The following is a 19,498-nucleotide window of genomic DNA, read 5'->3' on the forward strand; positions in this document are numbered from 1 at the left end:
TGATTTTGGACCACAGACTTGTGTGAGGCTGCCTCATGGTTCCAAATTCTCAGTGGCAATTTCTCTCTTCTCCACTCTTGCCAAAATTTGAAATGGTCAATTTTTCTTGTGGCCCATTATAAGTACTATGGAGGCTTATTTCTAATTTACCCTTACACTGAAGGTATCATTCTTTGGAATCCCAGAATTCTGGTAGAAGTAGAATCTATTAGACTTCCCAACTTGCAGTAGCCCTGGGCTTGGCTCTCTGGCCCCATTCCTCAAAATGCCCACACTCAGCTGGTTAGACAAACACTGTCAGTGTAACAGTGGTCCATTTGCCTTTCTAGATTTCTTCACTCAATACTTGGCTGGCCTGGATTTCCTTTTTTTGTCTGATAACTTTAAGATGATTTTCTAAAAATTATATATATTTTTTCTTCCTTTTTTTTGAGACAGGGTCTCACTCTGTTGCCCAGGCTGGAGTGCAGTGGTGCAATCATGGCTTACTGCAGCCTCAACCTCTCCAGGCTCAAGTCATCCTCCCACCTCAGCCTCCCAGGTAGCTGGGACTGCAGGCATGTGCATGCCTGACTAATTTGTTTTTCTTCTATATTGTGTAGTGATGGGGTTTCACCATGTCGCCCAGGCTGGTCTTGAACTCCTGGGCTCAAGCGATCTTCCCACCTTGGCCTCCCAAAGTATTGGAATCACAGGTATAATTGTGATTGGGATCACTGTGCCTGGCCTAAAATATGATATTTTGTCTAGAAGTTTTAGTTATTTCCAGCAGTCCAGATACCTATCTTGTCATTGCCTTAGAAATGGAAGTCTATGATTTTAAATATATTTCTAAGCCTCAACTTCCTCATTTGAAAAATGAGGATAGTTTATACCTCATAGTATTGTAGTATTGTGGGGAATAAGTGAGATGATTAGTGTAAAGCTCTTAATTCTGTGCCTGTACTTCAATTAATGTTTACTTATTTTTTTTTAAAATGGCATTCTCAGATTCTAAACATATGTTGCTCTATCTTGCTGTATTTTTATTCATATATGGCACACCTAATACCAGGAAATGAAGATGTGAATAATCTAAGGTTCTAATAAATTTTATGTTACATATATATGAGATGGAGTATCGCTCTGTCGTGTGATCTCAGCTCACTGCAACCTCCGCCTCCTGGGTTCAAGTGATTCTCCTGCCTCAGTTTCATGAGTAGCTGGGACTACAGGCATGTGCCACCATGCCCAGCTAATTTTTGTATTTTTAGTAGAGATGGGGTTTCACCATGTTGGCCAGTATGGTCTTGATCTCTTGACCTCATCATCTGCCCGCCTCAGCCCAAATTGCTGGAATTACAGCCGTGAGCCACCGTGCCCGGCCTATGTTTATTATATTAAGAAACATAGTTGTTTTTTTCCATTTCATAATTTTCCATTTCCAATGAGAACCAAGTAATTAAACATCATTACTAGCCTAGATCTTAATTGAGGACATGAGATTTATTGAAGGCAAATCCTCAATTAATATGAACATTTCTTGAGAAATGGGAAATTTGAAAACATTCCCTCCCACCATAATCAAGTAAGACTCTAAAAGGATAGAAAATGGATGCTTTTTCTTATAACAAACTAGGCTATGCCCTGTTTTTTACTGTGTTCTATTGCCACAAAGTCAAATTGCATGGGGTCTTTTTAAGGTCCACAGACATGTTCACTCTAAGCAGCTGCCCTTCTCTTTGAAAACAGTTTCTATCCAGGGCCAAGTAGGCCTTGCTCAGAATCCTATGGCAGTTGACCTGAGCCTTGGGCTGTCTCAGGGACATTTCTTTAGCAGGTGCATTGTGATATTTTTCACAGCCAGCATAGTTTCTGTACAGGTGGGTTTGATGAGCATCTCTGGGAGTAAAAATCCAAAATATCCAGTGTCACGTAGTTCGAAAGCAAATGCATAAGGTATTCCATTTTTGTAGGCCCAATCCATTGAGCTACCAGAGCTCACATCTAAAAGTTAAAACAAAAAAAAGATCAGCCTCACTAAAGAGTCAGTATAATTTTTTAAATGTATATACTGTAAAGTATCCGCTTATTAAGCTTTACTAAATCCTTCCAATTAAATGCTGTTTCAATAAGAATGATTTAACAGGAGTTCCTTGGCATCTGGTGCATGGAACTTATAATCATCCCTTCAACCATCTTTAAGGATCCAATCTACATGTGAATGCCTTACTAGCATGAAGACCTCAAAATTTCCCAACCTCAATTCCAAAAACGTTTATGTTCATCCCCACTTTATTCACCTATAAACAACCTATACTGGGAACTCTTTTTGTTTTTAGTTATCACTCAGTTCTTCTCCACTTCAGTGTCTAGAATATTGAAATTGTGGTCCCAGAAACTTTTTTTTTTTTTTTTTTTTGAGATGGAGTCTCACTCTGTCACCCAGGCTGGAGTGCAGTGTCACAATCTTGGCTCACTGCAACCTCCGCCTCCTGGGTTCAAGTGATTCTCCTGCCTCAGCCTCCTGAGTAGCTGGGATTACAGGCCCGTGCCACCATGCTCAGCTAATTTTTGTGTTTGTAGTAGAGACAGGGTTTTACCATGTTGGCCACGTTGGTCTTGAACTCCTGGGCTCAACTGATCCTCCCGCCTTGGCCTCCCAAAGTGCTGGGATTACAGGCATGAGCCACTGTGCCTGGCCCCAGAAAACCTCCTTATTTCTTCCACCTCCCTGTGTTTCCATTCTGGCTTAACCTATTCTGTGCCTTTACTTAGATTGGTATTTTCAGATTCCTCCATTTTCTTGTAGTTTCATTTGATTCTCTAGTTGGCCATGGTCAATTATTTCACTGAATTTCTCTCCAGACCCTCAACATGCCTCATTCCTGTCCTTTTCCTGCTTTTGTTTGGCTCATCCCCAATCCCTGGCCCAGTTTCTCTGCTTCCACTAGGTGAGGGAGCTAGAGAAAATCTTTGCTGAGTAGAGATACTATAAAGTCACACTACCTCATTACTGAAGTCTTTTTCTGCCCCCATGCTGCTGTAGGTTCCTTTTCTAGTTCTCTACTTACTGAAACTTTCCCATTCTCTTCTCATCTTCACTTTACATTGTCCCCACTACTCTAGATCAGGGGTCCCCAACCCCCAGGCCCCAGACTGGTACTGGTATGATCTATAAGTTCCATGCACTGGTACTGGTCCGAGGCCTGTTAGGACATGGGCTGCACAGTGGGAGGTGAGTGGTGGGTGAGCCAGTGAAGCCTCACCTGTATTTACAGCCACTTGCTGTTGCTTGCATTACTGCCTGAGCTCTGCCTCCTGTCAGATCAGTGGCAGCATTAGATTCTCATAGGAACATGAACCCTATCGTGAACTGCACATGCGAGGGATCTAGGTTGTGCATTCCTTATAAGAATCTTATGCCTGATGATCTGTTACTGTCTCCCATCACCCCTAGATGGGACTGTCTAGTTGCAGGAAAACAAGCTCAGGGCTCCCAATGATTCTATATTATGGTGACTTATATAATTATTTCATCATATATTACAATGTAATAATAATGGAAATAAAGTGTGCAACAAATGTAATGCATTTGAATCATCCTAAAACCATCCCTCCCCCACCTGACCCTTGTCCGTTGAATAATTATCTTCCATGAAACCGGTCCCTGGTGCCAAAAATGTTGGGAACTGCTGCTCTAGATGATTGCCCCATTGCCTCCTCTACTGACATTAGAGCCCTCTGACTTTCCCCCTTTGAGGTCAGAGGAAGAAATACTCCCTGTCTTTTACATGCGTCACCTCTTGATACTGTTGGTTGTTGACGTCTCTGGTAGTAAAAGGCCTTTCTCCGTGACTTTGTGTTATTAATTATGCATCTACATTGGCCAAAGTACTCAAGGACCCCTTTCCTATAGCACTTCCTTCACATTACCCTACCATATGCCCTTGGTTACCCTCTTCTTTTTCCTCTTTCTTTTGCTTTAGAACCTGAGGGAGAACCTATATATACTGTGTCTACATCCTCAACCACTTTCAATCTGGCTATTGCCTCTACCCGTGTATTAAACCTTCTTTTTGAAGATTACCAATGACCTCAGGCCTAGCCTCTTCTTCTGTTTTTTGTTTTCCCCTCAGATCCCACTTTCAATGTCTCCACAGCCTTTAACACAGCTGACAAGCCCTCTGGCTACTCTCTCCTTCTGGCTCCTGTGGATTCATACTCTCTAGCTTTTCAGCAGAGTTGAAAGCAGGGAACTAGAGGTAGCCTGCAGCCTGGGCTGTATCTGATCCTACCACATAGTGGGTAACTTCTCTGTGCCTCAGTCTCCCTTTTTGAAAAAGAGACTGATAATACAGTACCTGCATAGCATCGGGTTGTTGGGAAAATTAAATAAAGTAATAAATCACTTGAAAGTACTCAAGATATATTAACTTATTATTTTGCCTCTTTATACCCCCAAGTGCATATGTAGTTTTTAGTCTAACAGACTTTTAATAATCATTCATTAAATGAATTAAATGTTTCATGGAAAAATCTTTGTATACATTTTTCCTGAAATTTATATAATCCAGCTTGAGATAATCCTATTATTATTATTATTATTAAATTTTCAAAGCATGGTCATTTACTCAAAAAATAACGCTTTTATGCTATTTTTCCTAGGACAAGTTAGGATGGAATTATTATTATTATTTTTATTTTTTCTTGAGATGGAGTCTCCCTCTGTCACCCAGGCTGGAGTGCAGTGGTGCGATCTCGACTCACTGCAACCTCTGTCCCCCTGGTTCAAGAGATTCTCCTGCCTCAGTCAACTGAGTAGCTGGGATTACAGGTGCACGCCGCCATGCCCAGCTAATTTTTTGTATTTTTAGTAGAGATGGGGTTTCACCATGTTGGCCAGGCTGGTCTCGAACTCCTGCTCAGGTGATCCACCCACCTCGGCCTTCCAAAGTGCTGGGATTATAGGCGTGAGCCACCGTGCCAGGCCAGAGATGGAATAATTATGTAAAGATGACAATTAAAATGACTCTGCTGTTTCTCAGATTACCTTTCCTTCAGTTAAGGACAGAAAATAGGCTGTGGCTTCAGTGTCCCTCTGGTTAGGGTACATTGGAACTACAAATAGTAGTCATAGTAGCCAAGTCAGAGACAATTTGTGCCAACAGTTACATCACGGTGATGTGACAGCCTTATTTCTTTTTCTTTTTCTTTTCTTTTCTTTTCTTTTTTTGAAACAGAGTCTCACTCTGCCACCCAAGCTGGAGTGCAATGGCACCATCTTGGCTCACTGCAATCTTTGCTCCTGGGGTTCAAGAGATTCTCCTGCCTCAGCCTCCTGATTAGCTGTGATTACAGGCACCCCCTACCTCTGCCTCCCTGGTTCAAGCGATTCTCCTGCCTCAGCCAATTGAGTAGCTGGGATTACAGGCGCATGCCATTATGCCCGGCTAATTTTTGTCTTTTTAGTAGGTAAGGGGTTTTGCCATGTTGGCCCGGTTGGTCTAGAACTCCTGACCTCAGATGATCCACCTGCTTTGGCCTCGCAAAGTGCTAGGATTACAGGCGTGAGCCGCCGCACCCGGCCAACAGCCTCATTTCTATGATAATAGATTGTTCTCAGTAAATATAATACTCTGACTGTGCCTCTATACGAAGTTGAAAAGGTAAATGGTTAGTAAGATTAAAAAAATTAATGTTTAAAAATTGTTTGTATATATTATGTTGGTATTAATTGGTAATATGATTTTTTTAAATACATTTTTTTTCCCTCTCAAGGTGGCCACTGAAAAACAGTTCTAAAAAGGTCAACATGAGACCAATGATCATGGACTTTGAAAAAAACAAAACTATTGATACTCCTGACATTCTCATTATTAGAATAAACTTATTTGTCAATGTTAATTGACAAACCAAGTGTTTGTTCTGAAGGCTGAAGAAAGTAAGTGGTAAAACATTAGGAATACAATGATAGGTAGATTAAAGAAGTCAAGGAGAACTTTGCTACCTTAATCAGAAGCATAATCAGATGTCACTACCTACACATATACATACAACATGTGTGTGTTTAACTTCATTTGCACACACAGACATTCATACATACATGATTTCTCACTAGATTTTCCAAGTCATATAGTGAATAAATTTTAGAATTTAAAAGGCCCTGAATCCAATTCTTGTTACAGTTGTGGAAACTGAGGCCCAGGATTAATAAATATTTTGGCCTGGTTGACAGACCTGGCAGAATTAGGACTAGAATGCACATACTATGATTCTTTGTCTAAGTTCTTGCCATATACCCACTTGGAAGGACATGCTATCCCAAAATAAGCCAGATTGATATGTTAATTGTTGAAAACATTGGAGATTGTAGTTTCAGAAAGGGTGAGCTGACTTGTTGCTTCCTGCATGCAGCAAACAGTAAAGATTCCTCGAGGAGGTGTATTCTCACTATAAGAAGGGTGAGAAAATAGCCCTTTATCACCACAGACTTGGAATTCAAGGCTGCAATGGACCTAACAACAAAGCAACCCTTGTCTTCCACTGGTTTTACATACCCCCTATTTATTTCCTAGTGACTCCCCTAGAAAATTTACTGCCCTTAGCCAGATTTTTTTTGTCCTGTTATTTATTCTCAAATTTATCGTTCCTTGTCCAAAAAGTATAAAATCACCTTGCTTTGGCCACTTCTTTGGACTTCACTCTGTTATGAAGATCCTGTACACATAGAATTAATAAAATTTGTATACTTTTCTCTTGTTTAACCTGCCTGGTGTCAATTTGGTTTCTAGATCCAGCTGAAGAACCTAGTTGGAGTGAAAGATGGGAGGTGAGGAGGGGTTGGAAGTGATCTCTGGCTCTGCTATACATTTTTCTCCATGTAAAAAAAGAAATACTTTTAAATCATCTTTTAAGGGATAATTCAATGGAAGGTGCTACATAAGAAACAGCATTTCATAACAAGAACGGTGGCAGAAAGGAGTAAAAGGGAAGCAGTTGTAGGGCTGAAACATTTACTTCATTATCTTCCCAAGGCCCGTTTCCACCCTTGTAGTAGTTAGAATTGCTTAAGGAGCCCATTTTGGTATGTTCTACTGTCATAAGATCTCAAATGAGCTTGTAGTCATTACTGCATGCTTAGCATATTCTCTGCTTTGAATTGTTTAAATGGGTACAGTGATTTCTGTCAAGCTGTGTAAAACTAATCAGATGTAAACTGCTTCTATTTTCCTCAGCTAATTTGATAGTCAAAATTTTCACTTTAGGGAGAACACACTTTCTCCCTTCTAAAAGGAAGTCATGATACAGGATATTGGTTCAAGAGAGAGGATTCTAACACAATGTATGCAGGAAACTTACACAATGTTGTGGAGGCTGGTCCATATCTGTATCGTACCCCGTATACTGACTGAAGTGCATTCACAGCTTTATAAGCTGCAGATTCCTATGAGGGAAGATGGAGAAATTTTATGTATTGTTGCATTGAAACTTTTAGATACACTGCTATGTTGTTTGAGCCTTATCGATCATCAGCAGATGGCTTCATTTGTTAAGATCTATATTCATTAATAATATTATATTACTCTTATGCCACACGCTACATTTTGCAACATGTTTTAGAACACATCATTTCACTGATCTCACAACAAACCAGAATCAATAATATTTTCATTTTATAGATGAGAGAAGGAAGGCTCAGCAAGGTTAAATGGGTACGCAGAGTGGTTGAGCTAAGTACTCATATTTTCTGAGGCTGACTTAGTGTTCTGTTCCTTGACTTTAGTTCAAGGACAACAATTTCTTTCTTTTTTTTTTGGACGGAGTCTCGCTCTGTCACTTAGGCTGGAGTACAGTGGCGCAATTTCAGCTCACTGCAACCTCCGCCTCCTGGGTTCAAGCGTTTCTCCTGCCTCAGCCTCCTGAGTAGCTGGGACTACAAGCGCATGCCACCACGCCTGGCTAATTTTTTGTATTCTTAGTATACATGGAGTTTCACCGTGTTAGCCAGGATGGTCTCGATCTCCTGGCCTTGTGATCGGCCCACCTCGGCCTCCCAAAGTGCTGGTATTACAGACATGAGTCACCGCACCTGGCCAGGGATATCTATTTCTATAAGTTACAAAATACTTGGCCGGGCAGGGACCATGTCAGTCTCAGTCATAGCTCACAACCAGTACTTAGCATTGTGCCTGTATACAACAGATGCTTGATCAATATTTCTTACATGAATGTTGAATAAGCATAAATCTGAAAGAGTATTAAGATAATCACAATGATTCTTAAGTATATATTTCACTGGGTATGTACAAGGTATTTAGAACACATCTGAATCAATTAAGAAACCTTTTAATTCAGTAGGAATGACTTCTCTTAATGCTATGTGCTTATCCTCACTGGGAATGGAAACAACTTCAGAATGCTCATGACTTCTAAGGTTACATATGCCTCCCACAGATCTTAGACAGGTACTGCTAAGAGGCAAAAAGTCTAAGGTGGAACTTTTCCTAAGAATGGCAAAAATTAGGAAAAATATTCAACACAATCGAAATAATAAAAGATGGATATTCTAACATGAACTAGAATGATACTCACTATCCTTTAAATATGGTATAAAAACAGTGGTTTCAACAAGGAGTTAGAGAAGTATTATATGACAAATAAGAGGAAAAGAAGTATGTTGAAACCAGAATACAACTCTCCCATTTCAACTTGCTTATGAATAATTTAATACTTAAATTGGAGCACTCCGGACAACATGGTGGTGTGTGCTGGACTGAGTTTCAGGTTGCTGTCCTCGTTCAGCTCAGAAATGCATGAGGCAGTATTTGCAGCAAATGCCACCATTTGTGGATATTCAGGGACCAGCCTCCAGAAACTGGCAGACTATTATTGATCTCACTGATGATGACATTCTTCTCATGGGAGCCAACAGAAAAGGAATATAAACACCACAATTAAATACCTTTATAGAGATTGTTCTAAGATTTTAACATCTTCTCCAACGGTCTCAGCAATATTCGATGGCAAGGGCAGATATTTCTACATTTAGAAGATTATTGCATTCTGCTAGTGAGGGAACTTTGCTTCTCATTATTTAGGCTGACTAAACCCAAGGGCAAAAAAATCTAAGAAAAAAAAAGATAATCACTTTGCCTATTTACACAAAGGAGATGCACAGTTTTAGCCTTTTGAGCTCACTGCACCTCTGCCACTTGGGTACTGGTGCATGTTGACTAGGGTTTAGATGTGATCTCTCCACAAAAATAAAAACTTCATCATTTTTTCCAAGAATTATTTTCCAGGGGGCCACAGCTAGACACCTATTTGAAAGGACTGATTTAAGTGATCCCTCTTTTCTCTACTGTATTCTGTTTCCAATTGTCAAAAAGTATCTAGGCATCAGTTATTGGTCTTCAGCTAAGTAAATGGTATATATATATATACACATACATATATATGTGTGTGTGTAAATATACACACACATATGTATATATACATATATGTGTGTGTGTATATATATATATTTTTTTTTTAGACAGAGTTTTACTCTTGTCGCCCAGGCTGGTGTGCAATGGCGTGATCTCGGCTTACTGCAACCTCCGCCTACCAGGTTCAAGCGATTCTCCTGCCTCAGCCTCCCAAGTAGCTGGGATTACAGGCACCCGTGACCACGCCTGGCTAATTTTTGTATTTTTAGTAGAGATGGAGTTTCACCACGTTGGCCAGGCTGGTCTCAAACTCCTGACCTCAGGTAATCTGATCTGCCTGCCTTGGCATCCCAAAATGGTGCATATTTTTATTTAAATATTTCCATATTTAAAGCAACTTAATGACTTAAAAAAACATTGCCAGAAATACCGAATCTTACATATTGATGGAATGTTTTTAAACATTTTTAATCAAATTTAATGGTTTCTGCTTAACATTCAGGGATTGTCTAGTTCCTGAGAATTATAATCATGATTTTAGTGACCAAGCTTATGATTAACACTCTCCAGGATTTCTCAACAATGGCATTGTTGACATCTTAGACGGAATAATTCTTTGCTGTGGGTTCTGTCCTGTACACTGTAGGGTGTTTAGCACCATCCTTGGCCTATATCTGCTAGATGCCAGTAGCATCCCCCCACCCTGTTGTGCCAATCAAAAATGTCTCTAGACATTGCCAGATGTCCATGGGGAGGCAAATTCATCCTTTTTTTTAAAAAATTTTTTTTCCTTTCTTTGAGACAGGGTCTCACTCTGTCACCCAGGCTGGAGTGCAGTAGCATAACCTTAGTTACTGTAACCTCTGCCTCCTGGACTCAAGCAATCCTCTCACCTCTGCCTCCTGAGTTGCTGGGACTACAGGTATGCACCACTATGCCTGGCTAATTTTTTTTTTTTTTTTTTTTGAGACAGAGTTTCACTTTTGTTGCCCAGGCTGGAGTGCAAGGGCATGATCTCGGCTCACCACAACCTCTGCCTCCTGGGTTCAAGCGACTCTCTTGCCTCAGCCTCCCAGGTAGCTGGGATTACAGGCATGTGCCACCATGCCCGGCTAATTTTTTGTATTTTAGTAGAGATGGGGTTTCTCCATGTTGGTCAGGTTGGTCTCGAACTCCCGACCTCAGGTGATCCACCCACCTCAGCCTCCCAAAGTGCTGGGATTACAGGCGTGAGCCACTGTGCCCGGCCATGCCTGGCTAATTTTTAAAAATATTTTGTAGAGATGAGGTCCCACTATATTACCTAGGCTGGTCTTGAACTCCTGGGCCCAAGCAATCCTCCAGCCTGGGCCTCCCAAAGTGCTGGGATTATAGGCACTAATGATCCATTTTATGCCACTTTCCAATCCAAGACAAAGGAAAATAGGCTTAACTTAAGGTGGGAAGATAAAATACGAAGAACATTCTCATATGATATATATATATATATTTTTCAAATGGAGTCTCACTCTGTTGCCCAGGCTGGAATGCAGTGGTGCCATCTTGGCTCACTGCAAACCTCCACCTCCCAGGTTCAAGTGATACTCCTGCCTCAGCCTCCCAAGTAGCTGGGACTACAGGTGTCTGCCACCAGGCCTGGCTAATTTTTGTATTTTTTATTTTAGAGATGGGGTTAAACCATGTTGCCCAGGCTGCTCTCGAACTCCTGTCAGCTTGGCCTCCCAAAGTGCTGGGATTACAGGCGTCAGCCACTGTGCCCAGCCCTCATACAATAATTTTTATATATTATATAGTCCACATCATCTGTTATATGAATATAAACAGACACAGTGCCCACGTAAAAGAAGTCTGAACATTTGCCTAAAGGAATACTGTGATACAAATTGTTAGGGTGCCGGGTCAACAAAAACAACAGCTATAGCAGCAGCAGCAGCAACAAAAACAATGTATATTTGACCCACAGAGCAGCTAAAGAATAGCAGTATAGAATATAATTATCACTTTGACAATAGTTCTAAAGAGGGGGAATTTGCTCAGAATTCTTGGAATGCCAAGAACAAAATTCTCTTTTTGGACAGAATAAAAGTCTTCTCCAGGCCCTCCACAAGTCTTAGACATCTAGATCAGAAACTCCTGAAGCCCTAAGCAATTGGTGCAGGATTTAGAGTTTAAGGTGTAGGGAGAAAGGGAATGATTCTCTTTAATAAAACTTTAAATTAAAGTATAACATTGTGGTGTAATAAAAAATAAATATTTGGTCCTTGTCCTGGTCCTTGGCACACAGTTTCTAAAAACTCCTGTCATCTCCAGAGTGCTAAGGGTGTCTTTTGGATGGTAATGAGATGACTTGGGGCTGGAGGCCCCTAAGTAGCTTCAGGATGCAGGGTGCTGCCAGAAAGACCAAACTTTGTGATTAGAGAGTTGGAACTTTTAGCTCTATCCTTCACCCTCTGAGGAGGAGAGAGAGGCCAGAGATTGAGTCCAAACTCCAATGGCTAATGATTTAATCAATTAGACCTATGTAATGAAATCGTCATGAATACCCCTAAACAGCAGGGTTTGGAGAGCGTTTGGGTTAATGAGCACTGGATGTGCTGGGAGGTTGATGCCCCCAGAGAAGGCACGGAAGCCCTGCGCCCCTTCCCCCATACATTGCCTTATGCTTCTCTTCCATTTGGCGGTTCCTGAGTTGTGTGATTGATTGATTGATTGATTGATTGATTGATAAGACAGTGTCTCACTCTGTCTCCCTGGCTGCCGGGCAGTGGCATGAACATGACTCACTGCAGCGCTGACCTCATGAGCTCAAGTGATCCTCCTGTTCCAGCCTCCTGAGTAGCTGGGATCACAGGTGTGTGCCACCACCACGCCTGGCTAATTTTTAAATTTTTTTGTAGAGATGGGGGTCTCACCATGTTGTACAGGCTGGTCTGAAATGTCTGGACTCAAATGATCCACCTGTCTGGGCCTCCCAAAGTACTTGGATTATAGGAGCGAGCCACTGTATCCAGCCAATTGTGTATCTTAAATAAACAGGTGATAGTATGCAAAGCTCTTTCCTAAGCTCCGTGAGTCATTCTAGTGAATTATCAAACCAGAGGTGGGCTGTTAGGAACCTGCGACTCTGCAGCCAAGTCAGACAGGAATGCAGTTAACTTGGGAACCCCCTACTTGCTACTGGTGTCTGAAGTGAGGGCAGTTGTGTGGAACTGAGTCCTTAAACCTGTGGAGTCTGATGCTAACTCTGGGTAGTCAGTGACCAAATGGAATTGAATTGTTGGACACCCAAGTGGTGTTGGAGAAGTGGTACTGGAAAAAGACATCACACATTTGGTGTCAAGAGGCCAAAAAAGGCCTAAAATATACACGTAGAAGAGTACACCATTTTTGAGTTGATTGCTCAACAAATGATCACAAATTGAATACATTCATGTAACCACCATCCAGGTCAAGGAATAGAACTTCAGCAGCAACCCAATTTCCTCCCAATCACTGCACCCCCTCCTTTTCCCCAAAGGTAAGTGTCACCTGACTTCTAGCACTGTATATTAGTTTTTTTGGTTTTTGAACTTTATAGGCTTTTAGATGCTATAGGCTCTGAAATGACTCACTTCATGATGAATGATGCCCTATAGTGAATAGCTTGTTGGGTTTCTGATATAAGGAGAGAAAGAAACTCTGCTTTTTCATTTTTAAGTAATCTTATGCCTGAATGTCTGTTCATTCTTAGTACTAACTTGTCAGATACATACCCAAAGACTTAGTAGCATTAAGCAAATAGCACTTATAAATTAAAACCTGCTTTTAATTAATGAGAATCAATCTATAATTTATGAACAATCGTTTACTCAATAAAATTAATTACAGCCTTGCATACATGACCAAAACTATGATACTAATCAAATCCACCCCGACCTTTTCTGTGTAACCTGTGGTAAGAATGTAAATAGGTTTGAAATGATTGTATTTGAGAAGCAGCACTATGGTTAAAAGCAACAGCTATGGAACTAGACTTGGGGCTGAATCCTGGCTATGAGACTTAGTAGTTGTGTGTTCTCCATCTAATTACTTAATCTCTCAGCTTCTAGCTTCTTTATCTGTAAAGTGGGGATAATAAAATCTGCCTCATATGATTGTTAATGAAGAATAAATGAATTAATACATGTAAAATACTTATTAGGATAAACACAAACATGTGTTTGCCATTATCATTAGTACTTAGAACCATCTTAGCTTCAGAAAAGCAGCATGAAGCCTGATGTACATGCACAGGGTCAAATACTTACCACACAGCTAAAATTGGGAATTGTTGCATATTTGTAAGAATAGGGATACAGTAACATCTGAGCATATGCGTGAAAGGAGAGATAAGCCCTAATGTGCTTTCTGTGTTTTCGAAGGAAGTTAGCTACAGCCTTCACTTCTGGCTCAGATTCTGGAAAAGGGCCACAGTATGTGTCGTCACAAGGGTACATAGAAGCTCCTTCATCTGCAAGTCAGAAAAGAAAATGGGGTAAGGCAGTGGGCAGGGAAGAAATAAGAAACACAAATCAGCACTGTTAAGCTGTGATTTTTCTTTTATTTCTCCAAACATATAGTATTATTAAGCAATTCATCTAACTTCTCGTTTATGGAAATCAGTACAAAAGTTCCAAGGTGATTGAAGTTCCCATGCACAATAGGAGGGCCTGAATAGAAACCAGGTACTGATTTTTCAACTGAACATGCACAAACCACTCTAAAGAAATTGCTCTATCAGCTATCACTTTTAGCTGCACCTAGCAGCTAGAACAATAGTACAGCAAGTGTTCAACAAGTATTTGCTGAATAAGTTAATGTCAGATAGAAAGAAAAAGCTAGACATATGTAAAGGTATCTGATAAGATACAAATATTGATATAGCAAGAACATAAAGGCAGGCCAGAAATAATTTCACCAATTTCTATTATACTTTTAGAACAGCACTATCCAAACTAGTTTTGTAAAACCAGGAGGCTTTTCTAGTTATCTTGGGGATTGGTTAGAGTTTAGTTATGAAATCTTCAAAACAAAATTTTAATAACTTTTGAATTAAAAATCAAACTGCATATGGTATATTTAAGAGGTCTAAGGAAGGGAGAAAGGAAAATAAGAATCACTATAACAATCGCAAATTATTATGGTTCTAAGAAAATGTGGAAATAATTAGATTTTCCATAGTTATTTGCCATATGAGGCCACTAATGTCTCTTCCCTAACTCTAGAAAATGATAATTCTCTCCATAAACTAGTAGAAAATATTTGGTGGTTCTGCGATGCAGCCTAATTCTACTGAACATGAAAAGACAGCCCAGTCAAATTGGGCTAAATCTTGAGGACCATAAGTGTAGTTTATGCTGTAGGGAAGTCAAGAGTCGAGTGGGGAACTTACAGCAATTGGGGTTTCCCTTCTTTGAATCTCATCCTGGAGATGCCTCAGAAGCAAGTGGGCTATAGATGGAACTCAGAATGTAATATAAAAACTATAGCTGGGCCAGGTGTGGTGGCTTATGCGTGTAATCCCAGCACTTTGGGAGGACGAGGCGGGCGGATCACGAGGTCAGGAGATCGAGACCATCCTGGCTAACATGGTGAAACCCCGTCTCTACTAAAAATACAAAAAATTAGCCGGGTGTGGTGGTGGGCGCCTGTAGTCCCAGCTACTCGGTAGACTGAGGCAGGAGAATGGCGTGAACCCAGGAGGTGGAGCTTGTAGCTAGCGGAGCTTGCGCCACTGCACTTCAGCCTGGGCGACAGAGCGAGACTCTGTCTCAAAACAAAACAATATAAAACAAAACAAAAAAAACCTATAGCTGATATTCTGGAGGGAATGGAAAAAATAAAGAGAGATCTGTGGAATACATACCTAAAGCACTGAAAAGGCAGGATCACAAACTAAACAACTAATTCTGGAGGGAGCAGAACTGATGAGCCAGAGAAAACAAGAATTTACAATAATCCTAATAAATATTCTCAAGGGCATGTAGGAGGGCACTGGAAACAAATAGGGACAAGGAGTTATAAAAAAGGACCAACCAGATATAGTAGAAACCAACAATTTAATTCAGGGTTGAATGAATACAGTTGATGAATGAATTAATAAGATGGAGAGTGGTTTGAAACATTCCTAGAAGGCATGGGGAAGAGTAAAGAATAGAAAAAAATGACAGAAAAATGCAAGGGCATGAAAAATAAAATAAATATCAATATGTGATAAATGGGAGCCCTAGAAGGAAAGAAAAAAATAAAGTTAAATATTTGAAGAACTGCTAATTAAAATTTCTCCACAATTCCTTTTTTTGGGGGAGTGGGGGTGATGGAGTCTCACTCTGTCGCTCAGGCTGGAGTGCAGTGGTGCAATCTCAGTTCACTGCAACCTCTGCCTCCTTGGGTTCAAGTGATTCTCCTGCCTCAGCCTCCTGAGTACCTGAGATTACAGGCACCCTGCCACCACACCTGGCTAGTTTTTGTATTTTTAGTAGAGACGGGGTTTCACCATGTTGGCCAGGCTTGTCTTGAACTCCTGACCTCAAGTGATCTGCCCATCTTGGCCTCCAAAGTGCTGGGATTACAGGCATGAGACACCATGCCCGGCTAAAAATGTCTCCACAATTAAGGAAAGATTGAATAGATTTATTGTGCACCAAACAAAAGAGATAAAGAGGAAAATATCAACACTTTGACAAATTATAGTGAAATTTAAGAAAAGAAAACAATTCTAGAGAGAAAAAGCAGGTCATTTAGAAAGGCACGAGAATTCCATTCACATTTGACTTTTCACCAGCAACATTAGAGTACTATATCCAATGTTTTTATTAAAAGGGAATTTTGAATCTAGGCTTCTATATCTAGCTGAATTCTCATTGCAACGTGAGTGAAATAACGATGTTCTCTAGCATCTAAAAAGCCTCAAAAGAATACACCATACACTGACATACTTTGCAAACACCCCTGAAGAAAGTATTCCAACAAAATAATGAGTAACTCCAGAGAGCCTACTCTACATATCTTATATCTACAGAGATATGAGAGTTGCAGGTTAGTAAGCAACTTAGTAACATCTGCTATCTAAATAAGCAATATGCAAAGCGGGGGGGAGAAGTATCATGATCTAGGTATCAAATCCTAGGAGACAACAAATTGATGGAAAAATAAAGAGGGAGGTGGGCAGGGAAGGCAAAAGCAGGCTAAATTGTTGGTCTATTTTGAAAAGGAGATATAGATATTGATTAAATTTAGAAATTGATGGAAAAAAAAAACTTAAGTGTGGGTCTTAAGTTAGGAATAACCACCAGAATAAGAAAAATAGAACACAAACTTCACAACTAATGGAAGTAACTTTGAACCATTTAATAGAAAGTAGTAAAGAAGAAAAAAAAGAAAAAAGAAGAAACAGGCCCAGCTGCAATGGCTTACACCTATAATCCCAGCACTTTGGGAGGCTGAGGATGGAGGATTGCTTGAGGCCAGGAGTTTGAGACAAGCCTGGCCAACATAGTAAGATCCCATCTCTACAAAAATTAAAAAAAATTAGCCAGGTTTGGTGGCACACACCTGTAGTCCTAGCTACTTGAAAGGCAGAGGCAGGATCGCCTGAGCCTGGGAGTTTGAGGTTACAGTGAGTTGTGATGGTGCCATTGCACTCTAGTCTGGGTGACAGAGCAATACCCTCTTTCTTAAAAGAAAAGAGGCTGGGCATGGTGGCTCATGCCTGTAATCCCAGCACTTTGGGAGCCAAGGCAGGTGGATCACTTGAGGTAAGGAGTTTGAGATCTGCCTGGCCAACATGGTGAAACCCTGTTTCTACTAAAAATACAAAAATATTAGCCAGGTATGGTGGTGCATGCCTTTAATCCCAGCTACTTGGGAGGCTGAGGCAGGAGAATCACTTGAACCCAGGAGTCAGAGGTTGAAGTGAGCTGAGATCACGCCATTGCACTCCAGCCTGGGTGACAAGAGCAAGACTCTGTCTCACAAAAAAAAAAAAAAAAAGAAAGAAAGAAAGAAAGAAAAGAAACACTGAAAAACAGAGAACAGGAATACAGGAATTAAGATGGCAGAAATGTCTTAAAGTAACAGTGATCATGAAGAATGCTAATAGGTGAAACTAATTGATCAAATGACTGATTTTATTTTATGTATTTATTTTTTATCTCCAATCCTGCAGAAAATGATTTAAAAAATTATTTTTAATAGAGATGAGGTCTTGCTATGTTGCCCAGGCTGGTGTTGAATTCCTGAGCTCAAGCAATCATTCCACCTTGGATTCCCAAAATAGTGAGATTACGGGCATAAGCCATAGTGCCTGGCCTGATGTTTTCATAAAGAAAAATAAAGAAGATCCATAGAAAAAAATGTGGTGTAAGTAGATATTCCAGATGTCTACTTCTAGTACTGTGGCAGCCTTGGTATTTGTATTAGTTTCCTAAGGCTGCTGTAACACATTACTACAAACTAAGCCACTTAAAATAACAGAAATTTATTCTCTTACAGTTCTTGAGGCTAAAAGTCTGAAATCAAGGTGTCAGCAGGGCCATCCACCTTCTGAATGCTCTAGGGAAGAATCCTTCCTTGCCTCTTGCTAGCTTTGGGTGGTTCTTGACAATCCTTGGCATTTCTTGGTTTGTAGATGCATTACAGCCATGTATCACTTAAAAGAAAGACATATGTTCTGAGGCCAGGTATGGTGACTCACACCTGTAATCCCAACACTTTGGGAGGCTGAGGCAGGCAGATCACTTGAGGTCAGGAGTTTGAGACCAGCCTGGCCAATGTGGTAAAACTCTGCCTCTACTAAAAATACAAAAATTGGCAGGGCGTGGTGACACACACCTGTAATCCCACTACTCAGGAGGCTGAGGTGTGAGAATCGCTTGAACCCAGGGGGTGGAGTTTGAAGTGAGCCAAGATCGTGCCACCGTACTCCAGCCTGGGTGGCAGAGAAAGACCCTATCTCAAAAAAATATATATATATATTCTGAGAAATACATCATTAGACAATTTCATCAGTGAGCAAACATCACAGAATGTACTTACGCAAATGTAGATGGTGTAGCCCATTGCTCTAGGCTATAAACCTATACAGTATATCATTCTACTAAATACTATGGGCAATTATAACAAGATGATAAATATTTGTGTATCTAAACATGGAAAAGGTAGAGTAAAAATACAGTATTATAATCTTATGGGACCTCTGACTTATATACAATCACTGTTGACTAAAACATTGTCATGTGGTGCATGACTGTACTCCAGTCTCTTCTTGTATGTTCACATGGCTTTCTTCCCTGTGTGTTTCTCTGTGTGTCCTCTTTTCTTATTATAAGGACAACTCACTGAACTTAACTAATTACTTCCACAAATAAACTTTTTCCAAATAAGGTCATATTCCAAGGTTTCAGTGGATATGAATTTGGGGGGAACACAATCCCACCACAGTTTTGAGGAATTATCCTATTGCAGAAAAACTAGATCCTGTATAGGATACTTTCTCTGAGACACTGTTTATCTTGCAAGAAGTAGAGGAGTCTCCAAGACACCTGGATAAAAGATCAACTTAAAAAACTCAATAGTGTAAGTCTACACTTGGCAATATTACTTACAAGGATATGTAGTAGAAAATAAGATATTATTCACAATATCTAGGAATTAAGCTATCAAAGAATGCCTGACTATTAGAAAGAAAATGTTAAAACTCTACTAAAAGATCTATAATTTCAGAATTCAATTAGAGAACTATACCATGTGCATGAATATGATGACTTGGTAGTATAAAGATATTCATTCTTCCCTATTTATTTAGTTATTTTGTTCAATTCAATTTTGACAAAAATACCAGCCCCAGGATTTTGGGAGAAAACTCAACTAAAGAACTCTGAAAGTTCTGAGGAAGTGTAAATAGCTAAGAAAATCTTGGAAAAGAAGAGCAGAGAAGGGCTTATCCTACCAGGCATTAAAACATACATAGGTATAATCATAGAAACAATATGATATAAAGTCAGAAATAAACTAGTAGACCAATGGAACAGAATCACCAGGAAAATGATTGATTAGTAAATGATATTGAG

General features: G+C 40.1%; 1 protein-coding gene across 1 annotated transcript in view; it reads right to left on the reverse strand.

Annotated features, from left to right (window-relative positions):
- Positions 1-1,332: 1,332 nt before the first annotated feature.
- CPA6 (carboxypeptidase A6) overlaps positions 1,333-19,498 on the reverse strand; it is a 317,065-nt gene continuing 298,899 nt past the window's right edge. The window contains exons 9-11 of the mRNA XM_054498415.2: positions 13,697-13,899; positions 7,342-7,426; positions 1,333-1,986 (exon numbers count right to left, since the gene is read on the reverse strand). Of these exons, the coding sequence (XP_054354390.2) occupies positions 1,799-1,986; positions 7,342-7,426; positions 13,697-13,899 (476 nt within the window). The 3' untranslated portion in view covers positions 1,333-1,798. The remainder of the gene's footprint in view (positions 1,987-7,341; positions 7,427-13,696; positions 13,900-19,498) is intronic.

Source organism: Pongo pygmaeus, chromosome 7 (genome assembly GCF_028885625.2).
Source record: "Pongo pygmaeus isolate AG05252 chromosome 7, NHGRI_mPonPyg2-v2.0_pri, whole genome shotgun sequence".
Lineage (NCBI taxonomy): Eukaryota > Metazoa > Chordata > Mammalia > Primates > Hominidae > Pongo > Pongo pygmaeus.